The 14868-nt window shown below is 36.7% G+C and overlaps 1 protein-coding gene across 2 annotated transcripts in view; it reads left to right on the top strand.

The window, feature by feature from the left end:
* The window catches only part of Agbl1 (AGBL carboxypeptidase 1), a 704812-nt gene that overhangs the window by 508103 nt on the left and 181841 nt on the right, over positions 1-14868 (top strand). For both annotated transcript variants that reach the window (XM_078051197.1, XM_013356285.4), the window contains exon 21: positions 13430-13453. In XM_078051197.1, coding sequence (XP_077907323.1) covers positions 13430-13453 — 24 coding nt within the window. The remainder of the gene's footprint in view (positions 1-13429; positions 13454-14868) is intronic.

Genomic DNA, 14868 nt, shown 5'->3' with positions numbered 1-14868 from the left:
TCTTAGGGAAATTTCACCATGAACTCTCATTGATTAGAAACTTGATGTCCTCAAAACGCAGATTCAGGCATAGGCCAAATCATCTTATCCAAGCAAACACATTAGTGTTTAAGACGGTGTTCATGTGGCTTCCACACACAGTTCCAAGAGACAATCAGAGTCAGCAGACCCAGGAACCTTGTGGGAGGTGACCTCAGTGTCCTTCCTGACCCCACCCAGGGAGTAAAGTGCCCGAAGAGCTGCTCCATAACAGGTCCCCTGCTCATTCCCCGCATGAATTCCAGGTGCATATTAACAGTTTAACTTTGTTAAGAAAGTGTCAGTCTAACCTCATTTACATTCCATTACCCACAATGCTTTTTAATTTTGTGCATGCTTTGAAAAGCAATTGATGACATTCTGCTGGAAGAATTTCAGCCTGTGTGCTCTTTATAAAGTAAAGAAGTGGAATAATTATTACTGAGAAGGGGAAAAAGAGGATATATTTTTCACATTTGGTGCTTTTAGTTGGATGTGTGTGTACTGGGGAAGGGAGGTACAAGGTAGAAAAAGAAGTGGTGGAGCTAGTTGCATATGTTCTTAGTTCTGAACCTAGAATTGTCAATTCCAAAAATCTTGTACACGTAGGTGGAAGAAACCACATTCGTGTTAAAAATGACCAAGCAGAATTGTGCTTTGTGCTAAGACATATGCCATAGAATATCTGGGTAAACCAAATTAAAATATGAAGCAGCAAGAGGCTTATCTTCAAGGGGTGAGAATTACAGGTTTCTTGACTGGTCTGAAGAAGACAGGGTGAAAGAGAACTGGTGATGGGAAATAAATACAACTGTAAACCACCACAAATCTTTCCTCTCCCTTCTTCCTTCCCTCCTCTCCCTTTCTCTATTGTCTTCCCATCTCTTTACTTCTATGTTTAATCTACCACACAAATTTTTACCAAATCCTATCACTCTTAGTTCATAGATCATATGAAATCAATTTTACAAATTCAAATATGCAATTATATTAGAATGAGACATAGAAATGAGTAATGTGAAATGTGTGTGTGTGTGTGTGTGTGTGTGTGTGTGTGTTTGGTGTGAAGGCTTTAATCTAGTAAATAAGCTAAAGCAAATGTAAAATTAGTAAAGAAAAAGAAAGCACTGATGGGCAATATAAATGTTATGCAAATAATTATGTCCCATAGACCAGTGAAAATATTTCCTTTTGTCAATCGACTAGAATGGAACTATAGAAAGGAGGGCTCTTCTTTTCATTCTGGGCAGTGTTGTAGATCCAGTCCCTTGAATAGTTCTAGGTATATAGTAGGTGCTCAGTAAATACCAAAGAAATAAATGAATCAAAGCACTTGCATCCTTTATCATCTTTTATTTTATCTTCTCCTGTTTTCAATATTATAATTGACCGTTCTTCCTCTTTTGCCAACCAAGCCTGATTACCCTCAGCACCTCTCTGTTGGAATTTCTTCCAAATGTCATACCATGCTGCAACTATGTTCACTTTCTATTTTTAAGTCGTTATTTCTCTTCCCTCGTTGCATCAAGTAATTAATATTTCTTCTACCTTTTAAACTTTTTCTCTCTTTACCTTTCTCCCATACTTTCCATTTCCTCTGATTCTCCTCTAGTATTGAAAGCTCAGTGGTGTTGTTCACTTGGTTGTCTTCGTCTGCTCTTTGTTGCTTTTCTTTCCTTTCTTTCTTTTTTCCTGTGCTTATTCTTCTGGGTGATCACATTAAGCTTCATGACTTGCACTGCGTTCTCTGAGCTTTAGAATGATCTCTTTAAATGAAGTGAGTGTATGTGGAGAAGAAATGATACACCAAGGAGTGAGCCCTGGCATGCTCCAACTTTTAAAGGGCTGGGAGATGAGGATGAATTCCAAGGAAGATCAAAACTGTATGGCCATAACATTAGAGGAAAATCAGGTGACAGTAGTGTCTCCAAATCCAAGAGGAGAAAATGTTTCAAACCACTGATCAACTGGGTCAAACAAACAGTGTCAGTGGATCAGTGTTCCCAGCCATAGATGTGGTGTTCCAGCAAACTCACACTCTTACAGATGGTCATTGCATTTGTTTAATTTGTTCTTTTGTAAATGCATAAATATATAGATATAGAATAAACAGGTTGACTAAACTGGATTTGAATACTTACAAGCATAACATGGTGGTACAAGCTTGGCCTCTTGTTATATACCCTGACTTTAGCACTGACTCTTTTATAAGCAGATGGTATGATTTTAGATGAGTTGTCATACCTTTGATTTTCTTAATACATTAAATGGAATAATATTAGTACTTTTTCAGAAAGTTGCTCTAAGTATTAAATGAGAAAATATATTTTAAAAACTTAGTACCACTAAGTAAAAACTCAGTTACTATTATTCTATGACCTATGTCTCCTTACTTGTTTTTTAATATTTATTTTTAGTTATAGGTGAACACAATGTCTTTATTTCATTTTATGTGGTGCATGTTAGGCTCTACCTCTGAGCCACAACCGCAGCCTGTCTCCTTACTTGTTAAAAGGGCATAACAAATAATTCTAAACTCATTGAGTTATGGTGAAGAATCAAGTAGATTATCCATGTAAAGTTCACTGTGCATGGTGAACTCTCCATATATGTTGGCTGAATTATTTCAAGATATGTTTACCAGGTGGTATTGGAATTAAATTATCCAGTCACTCAGTTTATCCTTCAGTTGAACACTGCTCATGGTTATGGGGATGTAAGGATTATATAGCCCTAAATTATTTTATTCCACATCATATGTTGTTTAATTTATACTCATAACATGCGGTTGGTCGATGACAGAAGCATTGATGTGCAGATATTTTCACTGGATCTTTAAAATGCATTCATCTGATCAAAATTCTCATACACCACATCAAGATGTCTCTAGTGTTTTGAAAACCAGTGTTAAAAAGAGAATATTCAGTGATGATTACATTCAATTTGATTTTCATTTTGGGAAAATAAACACTATCTTCACAAGCAATGTGTTTTTGTATGTGAAGAAGTACTTGCAAATCAAATACACACACCATCTCCTTTACCTCGTCTTTTGGAAACAAATTAAGAAATAAATAAACAAATTGTTTTTAAAGTATCAGATGAAATAATTCCACTTAATAGGTCTGAAAAGCAAGGTTTAATTACATTATTTAATTTCAATCTGAAATCAAATGTTAAAAAACATGTGCCAGTTATTAAATGGAATGTTGTAAAACTAGTCTGAATGGATTATGAATATTACTGAAGGTTACAATAAATTACTTTTATATTCTAGTTTATCATACTCTATTAATCACAGATAAAATATTTTCACCTGAATTCACTTTTTATTTTCATAGTAAAAATTACCACATATTTTGAAAAACCCTAAGTCAACTTTTTTAAAATTTTAGATGACTATAGAATGAGTTTGTAGGAAAAAGGCTGGGAACAACTCAATTTTATAAAACAAAACAAAACAAAAAAAACCCCAAAGAATCAGAATTCATGTAATTTGAGCTAGACTGTTAATTCTTGAAAAATTTAGAACATAAGCCTTTGAGTTTGAGTATAAGGTTTAAGTATGGTAATCACTGTTAGCACTCTCTAGCCCTGTATTCTCCAGGAGAACATCCTTTTGGAAGAGTCTTAAATTTGTTCTGAAATATTTCTGCAACATGCAATAATCACACTCCCCTAAGGTTCATTATTTATCCTACAATAAAGGGTCTTAAAAGTCTCATTCATGGTCCACATAGCGAGTTAGCCCCCTGCCACCTTCCCCTCTATCATCCCAACATTGTTCTGTTCTCCTTTTGGGGCAAACACATTCAATTGTGTTTTTCAAACTTTTCTGATATATTTTGTTGTAATCTATCTGTATAGATTTTACAGAATTAGTATATTCAGTGGAATATGCATTTCAACTCTAACTCCAAGCTTAGGCACTTATACTGATGTGTAGATATTAGAAATATCTACTTAACTTACTGAACTTTTCACAACCTCAGATATTTGACTTATAAAATAAACTTATTTTCCTATGGAGATAAGAGTAAAGAATTTAGTCATAGGGGATGAATGAATAGACAAAACAAGAAGGAGATCTCACATGCTCTGATGATGACAACACACCATGAGCCAAGACATGCTTAACTCAGCCCTCTGTCCCTGAGCTATAGGTCTGTCTGCTCATCCTTCTACCTTTGCTGACTATGTGAACAGCCTATCAGGAATCCCACACAGGAAGTGCCCAACATCTGGGGATTCCTTCCCTTTCCTCAACTCTACCTTGCTACTCATAACAACATATCACCTCCATGTCTGTGCGCACAACACCATGATACGGAACAAGGATCTACTCTCACCAATGACTTGAGAAATGGAAGTAAAAGGAACTAGATATATGGTTGGTTATTCATTCCCAATGTTGTCATGGGAATGATTCCCACTCCATCAGTTGGCAGTATCTCTGGAAGTGTTCCTTCCCAGTGAAGCAAAGAGGAAAGAATGTTTCAATGAAACAACATAGCTCTGTCTTTCCTTTTGAAAATCAGCTCCCAAAAGAGAAACGTTAAACAAAACATCCCCACCCCTTCATACACATGCCAAACTCTCCAAGTTCTACACACACTCCATTTTAGAAATGTAATTGGATATTACATGACTTTGTCTAATATGTTTTCCATAAGTTGGAAAACAGAAAAAGTCAAGTGGATAGAATTTATAGAAACTTCACCACAGGAAAGCCTCACAAATCCATTGAAAATCTCTTCTGGACTTTCTCTATAGGAGGCAGCATTGATTACAGAGTATATAATATTTCTTCTATGATAAACCTCTTTCTTGAAAGACTATTAGTATGATGAGATCCTCTGAGAATTCTCCTTAAAGTAGAAGCCAAAATTGAGCTCTTCATTTTTAGTGGAAAGATGTACATATATGTTGACTGATTTTTAAGGGGCCCTACTCTATTGGACCATGGATGGCTATTTCTTTGGAAATCCAAGCTAAATGTGAAAGGTCCAGCGGAAGTTAATAAAGGACACAGGTCCAACAGACCACAGTTCCCCTAGTTACTCAAGTTCAAAACTTTGGCATTCCATTTAACTTCCCTTCCTATTCTTTAGTCGCCCTGACTTGACAATCTTTATTTTTAATATTTTTCATGCCAGTCCTTTCAATGACACGCACACTATCACACATAGTCTGCTGAGTGTTTAATTATGTCCTCAAATTCCTATGATGAAGTCTTAACCCTCAATGTTAAATGAGACCCTGGGTAGGACCCTGTTCTGGTAAGATTAATGTTGCTACTAGAGGAGACCCTGGAGAGTCCCCTCTTATTCCATTCCACACATTTTCACACTGAGAAAAGACCATCTGAAAACTCAATGAGAAGACAGCTAACCTCAAACTTGGAAAAGAGAGCCCTCACCAGAAGCAGAATGCTGCAAAATTTGATCTTGGACTTCCCAGCCTCCAGAACTTCAAGAAAATAAATTTCCATTGTTTGAGCCACCCAGTCTATGTTATCTGTGATGGAAGTCTGAGCTGTCGAAGATAAGCCCCATGGCAATGTTTCAGAATCACTGCTATAATGTTTTATGCCCAATTTCAACAAATCCTCAAAAAAAGCCTTGTGAGTAAAGTTTTATTGCTGATGAAGACTTTAATGTTGTAAGGGGTGAAATTATTCCCTCTAAACACTCAGACCCAAAGATGACAAAACCAGAACTTAAGCCTTATCCTGTTTCAAAGGCATATTCCCTCCATACTGCTTTGGACATTATCTCCCTAAGTGAAGCCCTTCCTTGAGTGACTGATTGAGTTTACAGGTCTTCCTCACAGATATCTATCACTCTTGTTACCTTCTAATAATTTGTCTTCTTGCCAAGTGCTGAAAAATCAACTTTCTTACTTTACTTCCACTTTTAGTTTATTTAATGCACTGCAAAGGGTTTCTAGTCAAGGCCTGAATCCTCAACATTTCTTTTAAGGTATGTCCCAAATCACAGCCCCTTAATTCAAATGTATCTCCATTTCCAATTCACCTCAGAGCACCAAAGATGTCCCACATTCTTGTCTTCCTGATTTTATTTGTCACATTCCCTTTCTTGGAAAATATTTTTCTTCTATCTATTCTACAGAAATTCTGCTCATAATTTGAGGCCAAATTCAATTCAGCCAACTGAATAAAGCTTTCTTTATGTCAATCTACAGTAATCCTAAACTTAGAACTCTTTCAGACTTTTTTTTTGAAATTTAGTTTTTATTATCAGTTGTGTTTTCCCTTTTTGTCTTATGTTTAGAAAGATTTTTTCCAAATTAATAAATTAAATAATTAATTAAAAGAAAAAAAAACAAATAGAAAGACTCATTAACTGTGTATACAAATCTCTTTTTTATTGGTTATTCAAAACATTACAAAGATTGCAGGATCACATCGGTTACACATCCACATTTTTACATAATGCCGTAATAGTAACTGTTGTATTCTGCTACCTTTCCTATCCTCTACTATCCCCCCCTCCCCTCCCATCTTCTCTCTCTACCCTATCTATTGTAATTCATTTCTCTCCTTATTTTTCCCATTCCCCTCACAACCTCTTATATGTAATTTTGTATAACAATGAGAGTCTCCTTCCATTTCCATGCAATTTCCCTTTTCTCTCCCTTTCCCTCCCACCTCATGATTCTGTTTAATGTTAATCTTTTCCTCCTGCTCTTCCTCCCTGCTCTGTTCTTAGTTGCTCTCATTATATCAAAGAAGACATTTGGCATTTGCTTTTTAGGGATTGGCTAGCTTCACTTAGCATAATCTGCTCTAATACCATCCATTTCCCTGCATATTCCATGATTTTGTCATTTCTTAGTGCTGCGTAGTACTCCATTGTGTATAAATGCCACATTTTTTTTATCCATTCATCTATTGAGGACATCTCCAACCATCCAACCAGTAAACCTACCACTCAATCAATGGTTACTAAACACTTACTATGATTTAGGTTTTGCAAACTAGAAAAGTCACTGAATACAAATATATTCTTTCTCTTGAGTCTATTTTATAGCTAAGTCCAATCCTCCAATGACAGTCAAAATGGTAGAACAATTCAATAAATATATAGTGTTATTGCTGCTATGTTCTTCAAAGAAAGCCCAAACATTTGAAGACAATATCACCTTTTTTTTTTTCACCAATAATGCCAAGAAGGGATCATGACTATGGTAGTTATTTAAAGCACTGGAGGATAGCACCGTATGGCTGAAACCATGTGGACAACAGACAGAACTGAAATGAAATGGTTATCTCCATTCCCTTCCTCTTTTTGTTCCCTTAGGACGTTTGCTTAACTTTTCTAAACCATCTTTTTTTCTATTTAAAATTTTCATCATAGAGTTTGGTTCATAGTAAGTGCTTAAAGAAATGTATTCAGATCTCCTAATTGCTGTCTGTAGTCATTGGAAATCATTAGTAGTCCTTGTTATTCCTTCACCCTTACTCTTCCAATGTCCACTGCTACCTCAACTTTTCTCTGCTTCAAAGATGAGAAATATGTGTAACTGGTTTAAAATCACAGCAAATTCTTAGCCTGGCTTTGGATGAGGGAAAGAAGAAACAAAGAAAAAATTTGGATGAGATGTTTTAGAATGAAGGCATTAGTGAACAGAAACATTGCATATCAATCACTTTTCATCCTATTCATCACTGATTATAGGAAGAGATATATCTGTTGAACTTAAAAAGAAAAATGAGACAGCCTATCCTATAGTTGCATTTTAATAATTTGGAAAAGATATAATTAGACAAAACATCAGGTATCAATGGATATCTTGGGGTGGCACACTTGATTAGAGAATCCATCATTTCACTGAGTATCTGTTAAGCCTATTTTAGGAGTCTTTTGGATCAGGGGATAGAACAGATCATTATAAAACTGAAAATAAAATCCCATTAGTTTTTTTTAAATAATGCCTGAATGACTGTGGACCAATGTTGTTCTATTATTTCCAATGAGAGGTTAATTTGAGCTGATACTTAAGGCTCGGCTCAGCATTATGTTTGGAAGAGTGCAATTTAATTGCTGTGAGGCAGCATAGATTTGTGAAAATAAATCATGTCAAACACATTTGATTACTTTTTAAAATTATATTGCTATTGGCCTAGCTAGAAGAGGAAACAAGTAGATTCAATACAAGTGGAGTTTTAAAAGTTGTCTGACAATATTGCTTATCTGTGTTAAGCATATGAGTAGGTTTTAGATAGGTTCTTGACTAAAGAGTCAAGTGATAATAGACAATGGGTGCCAGGGTTGGAAATGTAGAAAGAAATATAGCAATCCTTTGGAATGTTTGGAAAAAATGCAAAATGCAAGGAATGGAAGACTGTAGTGCCAGACAGATTTAAGGTCAAATATTAGCACAGCCAATTACTGACTTTGTTACAAGTCACAACCTTTCCAAACCCCAATTTTCTCATCTATAAAACAAGGTTTTATAATATTTTCTTTTCTAGGGTTGCTGAGAAGAGTGAAAATGGAGGATTTTTCCTTAAAGAGTATAGCTTGGGGCCCAACCTACAGCAGTTTTACATGTGATGACGCCCACTAATTTACAGAGACCTTACTACAAATTGACTCCCCCTCATCACACAGGACTCTAGGAAAATCGAGGGAAGGGAATGCTCCAGTGTCTTCTCAAGACTCTAGAGATACTGAGGTCCAAAATCTGCTGTGTCCTCTTGCCCTTGGTATCTTACCTGTTTCTGGGGTTGCTGTCTCTGAAAATGCCTGTTCAAGAGATCATCACTGAAAACTCAGCTTAATTCTTTAGAAACATGAATCTTGAGAAACTTTAAAATCTTTGCAAAGATCCTAAGATAAAAATTGCCAATGACATCAATGAAAAACTTCTGCAGTACTCTGTTCTCTAGTGAGGTATAAGATATGATGGGCATCCACCTCATCTGTTTTAATTCTGTGCATAGTTCTAGCACTATGGTATATATTTTTCTTGTTTACTTAATGTGTGTTCTTGTTTATTTACTACCTTACATAAGGATGTAGGTATACCCTATGAACATAAATGCCACCCCCCATCTTGTTTATTGGTGTATTCTAAGAGTTGTTTTTTCTTGGAGTTACTGGTCCAGGTACAGTTGCCAGCTCATTGTAAAATCCAGATATACATTTATTGAATGAATTAATAGCTGATGACATAAAATAAAAGTCAACAACTGGTAGCTCACTGGTCCAGTGCAGCTTATAATGGGTTTTGAATACCTTAAAAATACAGCCACAGTCATTTATGTATGTATTTCCTATGTTTGCTTTTCTGTTGTAGTGGCAGAGTATATGTCCCTGTGAACCACAAAGTCTAAATATTTACTATCTGGCATTCAGAGAAAATTATTGCCTGCCCCTGGTTTAGAAAATGGGTAGCAAAAATGTCACATCATCATCATCATCATCATCAACCTCAGAGCAGTTATCATAGATGTCCTCTATGGAACAGATATATTAGGTACTTCTATTTGCTCTCTTAACAGTCTTTGCAAGATGGGTCTTATTTCTGCTGCCTTGCACATGAGAAAACTGACACCCAGAGAAGTCACATCTATAAAGACATAGAGCTGAGTGGTATCTTAGCTCAAATTCACCCCTATCCTCCACCCGCAACCTGTCTGACTCTAAAGCTTTTGATCTTTATACCAATCTAAGCTACTAACATTTTTACCACAGGCATTTTAAGTGAGGCTCAGAAAGTCATTTAAATTGTCAGTGTTTCCATTTCCTTTGTCTTTTATGGATCTAGGGTAGGAATAATTTCAAAGAAATACAAAATAAAACAAAATTTAAAAAGCAAAAATAAAAAATACCCCAGCCTAGTTTTGTAAGTTTGGTTACCATGAATTGTCACTCTTTATTATATTTCTTTGTTTTTAATGAAAGGGTTTACAGAGGCAATATGTACTCTTTTCTTTTTCACACTTACTGATGGCATTAAAATAGAGAAAGTGTTAGGAAACCCATATAGAAGCATTTCACAGGAGAAATTTGGAAAGATTAGGCGATTGGGCATCAAAGTGGAATGTGAAATTTAATGTGGATAATTGATGCACTTGGGTAGAAATAATGCCCAGGCTAAGTACAATTTAAATGGTGCTTAATTAGTTAATATGGTAGAGAAAGAAGATCTGTGTGTACTTCAGAAATGAACATTTATATTTTGGGTTCAGTGTGCTGCAGTGACGGAAAAAGCTAAAATACTGTGAGATTGTGTTCAGAGGCCTATTCTGTCAGTCCTGGGATATGTGCCTTTTGTAAGGCACTGATTAGAACACACTAGGGCATCTGGTCCAATTCTGGACTCATTAGGTAACAAAAAAGATAGGAAGTCTATTTCCAGGAACTAGAAATGACTGCCAATAGTTTGAAGACTGCTCAGTTAGTGAAGAGAACATTAAAAGACAGACCTGAAGCTGAGCCTCCTGAACAAAAGCTTTACAGACCCACTGGGATGGGGCTCCTGCCTTCTTTAGCTTCATTCCATGGTGCCCCCTTCCCTGCTGCCCTCCTGGGAGGCAGCCCTCTGGCCATCATAGGCTCAGCTATGTTTGCATGAGCAGAATACCTGCCCTCCTATGCAACAATGGTGTGCATTACAGCCCAGCATACAGAAGGTACTATTATACTTGTGTGTCTGTTTTGCTGCTGAAAAGCAAACTTATTGGGGGTTGGGGTCTCTGTCTTATTTACATAAACATTACTGGGCAGAAAAGAATCTTCTTTCTACCCTTTTGCTTTCTCCTTTTCTTTCTCTGAAGGAGGAAGGGAGGCTAAGTATAGCTACAACATTAATTATGAAAGAGATCAGGGAAGGACAAAGATAGAAAAATCAGGCAGCATGTTTATAGAAGACTTTTTCCTGGGGAAAGAACATTAGGAGTGGAGTAGAGGAGAACATTGAAATTAGAGGACAGGGTATGTTACAAACCATTTTGGTGGATTGAAAATGGGGCCTCAATTTCTAAAGTATAGAAAGACATATGTCAGTTGACTTTTAATAAGTCATGGCTATTGAAGTGTGTTTTTTAAAATACAATGTACTCTTGCTTTGGACTGCATGGGCTTTGAAATTATAACATTAGAATTACAACATTAGTATTAGATTGATATGCATGGTGCCCTGGGAGAGAGCTAGACAAATTATAAAGATTAAAGTAATTTTTGAATAAATTAGTGAACAAGAAAGAAGAACGGGGTGATGCAAACTAGAGAGTGATCTGATAGGAGGCTGGACTATGGTCCAACAATCTTCCAAGTATTTCAGGATGCATAATAAATTCTTTGCATGATCTTTAAAGTGTTTCCTTCAGGGCACATAACTCACCAGGAGATCAGCTGGGCTCCTTTAGTTCTGTGGTAAAGAGAGAGGAGCTAAAGTGCATGGGACAGGGAGCGTACTTTTCTTCTTTTTCTCCTTTCTTCCTCTCCCTCCTCACTTCCTCTTTCCTTTCTTTCACCAAGGAGCAATTAAAAGAAATCCACTAGGATTAAATTAATCACAAAAGAGCTATAAAGTAGGCATAGCTAAGTGGAGAGTGTCCTAATTAATCAGCACTGGCCCACATTTAGCATGGACTTGGTAGAGGGAAGTGAGACAATGTGTAGTATGTGTCCTTCCTTGAATGCACACATGAAAACCAGAGGCATGGGCAGCAGAAAAGAGGGATCACTGTGTTTACAGACAGCTGAAATTTTACTCTAGTCAACACATTTACATTAAACACCAGCTTTGAGGCACAAGTGTGATACATGTGATTGCTATGACCACTTCCTCGGAGGAACCTAAAGGGTTGGAGAGTAAGGGTGTATAGAAACAAACAATTAGTTATGAGGCAACCAGAAATACAACTCGGGTGCCGTAAGTTCTAGAGGAGGCTAAAGTCACATTTCATTGCTGACAGGGATCAAGTAACTCAAAGCCTATGTGATACTGGAAACAGAACTTGGAAGTCAAGCATAGTTGGGTGTCTGTGGGCTGAGATGAGACAGGGAGCTGCATAAGTCAAAGACAGGGATGGGAATCACAGTACAGTTTCAGCAGATAACAAAGGTAAATTATCTGTGGATTTAAAGCATTTTAAACTTTGGAAAACTTGGGTTAAATGTTGCCTTATCAAAGCCCTATAGACAAACAGGAGCCTAAATGGAGTGAGACATGAGCGGAGAGATAGGGTCTTTAAGAAACTAAGATTTAGTTGTTTAAATAGCATAGCTCACAGACCCTGAATGTCCAGTGTAACCTTGCAGATCAGGCATGGGTCAACAAAATCCTCTGCTATGGAACAAGGTCATGACCTTTTCAATAGCACTCTGAAAGTCAATATAGCTGACAAAAAGAGAAAACCTCTTATTGATGTCTCTGTGCTTTAGTGCCTTTCCAGACTACTGAGACATAACAGATTCTCTCTCAGGAGAGATAGGCAGGAACTTTTGCATGAGGGACCCCTGCTCAGTCTCCTTCCTATTTGGGAGCTTCCTTGTCTGATGTATCCCAGCAGGTGTGCAATCAGTCTGCAATCCAGGTATTTTAAGCAGTGTGCTCACTACTTTAAACTTTTGGATTATTGAAATTTAGGATCACTCAAATAAAGTTAAGTAGTTTAATGATCTTCCCAATGGCCTTGCCTCCCACATCCCACCATGCGTCTCTACTCTCCCCAGAAATTCAGCTAGGGAACTTAAACTGCTTTTAGGAAGAGGAGATGGAGGAAATTGACCTGACAAAGCAATTTGACTGATTTAAGACTGCAAAGATGAATTCTGAGAATGGGATTGTCCTACCAGTTCTGAAGCCAGAGAATGGGAGTAGGGGGATAATCCAAATCCTGCACAGTGAATTAGTGGCAGGGACCTGTGCACCTGTTATTGTTGCTGCTCTCTATTGCTCTAATGGCAATTATCCTTATCGCCCACACACAACAGAGAAGCCACAAAGAAAACTGCTCTCATATGCTACCCTTGGGTATTGCTGCTCACATGTCTCTCACAGCTCCGATCTATGGGCTTCTTGAACAGGAGGATAAACTAGAGTGTTCCATACTGAAATGTGGCAATTCACAGCTCTTTGGTTTATGATCAAGCTGATATCTGTTTCTTGATGATTTATACTTACTTTATCTTTCTTTGGTCCTTAGCAAACACAGGATAGTTGTTGGTTGACATGCAGCTCATAATTAGGAATGAAAAGTGTAATGAATATTATTCTCTAAAGTCTTGTGGGAGAGAAAAAAGCTTGGTGGATCTGTTGTTTCATTTGTAAGGTGGTATTAGGAAGTATAAATCTCTGTAAAAATTTAAGAGAACAGAAAGGAAGAGGAAAATAAAACCAGAAAAAAAGAACAATTGATGTTTTAAATGATTAGTTGTGGTTCTTCAAGTAGAAATCTGTTATTTTTCCCTATTGCATTCTAGTTTCTGTGTCTAGTTAACCTGTTCATAGTAATAAAAATCTATATGTAGAAGCATCTCCTACTTAAAATACATTTTAAGAGTACTTTTTATATTTCCCTGAGTTTTCTGAAATACATTGTATTAAAGATTGCTTCCAATTTTCATGTCTTCATGTACTTTGATAATGAAATCTGCTCCCTCTATTTTATGGTGTCAGTGGTAGCAAGAGTGGTGTATCCTCTCTACAGATCTACCAGGGATGTCTCTTCCATTTCTGGGGCATCCCTGTCATTTCTAGCCCAGGTGTCTTTCAAGAACACTGAAGTACCAGTATTATAAGGGGTGCCAAACACTGGATCAATCCTTTTTTGGTTCACATTGCTGCACAAAGGAACTGAAGTACAATAGGTTCCCCTGGAGTATTTCATTTCATGATGTGCAGATTAACATCTCTCCCAGGTCTGGATATGGTACATGTTACCTTCATTTCATGTGACATTCTGCCTACTCTAAATTATAGCTTAGATGAATATATCATTAAAATTTACTGTTTATACTTTATATAGCTCAGAAGATCCCTGAGAAATATTAAAGATAAATAAACAACTGACCAAGACGTAAGAAGGAGAAAGTGGAGAGGAAAGGTGGCAGTGAAAAACAGCCTATGGATGTCTCTAACATGTTCAGCTTTTAGATTTAATGGGAAGGACTCCCACCCCTGAACAATCAACACATTTGATTCAGGAGCGCACAACTTGGATTTCAACCATCCCAAAGCAATCATTGCTAAGATTTGGAACAACCATTTTTTTTTTAAGTCTAAAATTGTTAAATTTTAGATAAAGCACTAGAACTCCAAGGTTAGAGTGGGGATCTAAATTCCTTGATTAAGTTAAAAGCCCAGAGTCTAAGGTTGATTCCAAGGCCTGGGTTAGATCAGAGTGCTTCCATTTATTAAGTATTTGATTTGGGACAAGTTGTTTTTAGCACTGTATATGGCAGAGATTTTTGCATTGTTTTTACCTTGTAAAGGAGAGATGATAATATAACATAACCTGACTTTTGTGACTCTTTGCCTATGGAATATTTAAGGAAATTTCCTGACATAAGGTAAGTGTGCAAATATTAATTATTAGTATTAAGGCAAAATAAAAAAATGTCCAAAACGACAAAATGAATCAGAAGGAGAAATTGAAAAAAATGCAAGTGAAGTTTTGGAAGATGTTGCAAAGGAAAGTTAGATGAAATGTGATAAGAACCGGAAAACATGGCTAGGAGTGAACATCACCTTTTTTTTTTTTTTTGGTACCAGGGATTGAACTCGGGAGCACTCAACCACTGAACCATATCCTCAGCCCTATTTTGTATTTTATTTAGAGACAGGGTCTCACTGAATTGCTTAGCACCTGCT

The sequence above is a fragment of the Ictidomys tridecemlineatus genome, chromosome 5 (assembly GCF_052094955.1).
Source record: "Ictidomys tridecemlineatus isolate mIctTri1 chromosome 5, mIctTri1.hap1, whole genome shotgun sequence".
Taxonomy (NCBI): Eukaryota; Metazoa; Chordata; class Mammalia; order Rodentia; family Sciuridae; genus Ictidomys; species Ictidomys tridecemlineatus.
The sequence above is the reverse complement of the archived record's forward strand: the minus strand, read 5'-3'. Positions and strand labels throughout refer to the sequence as shown.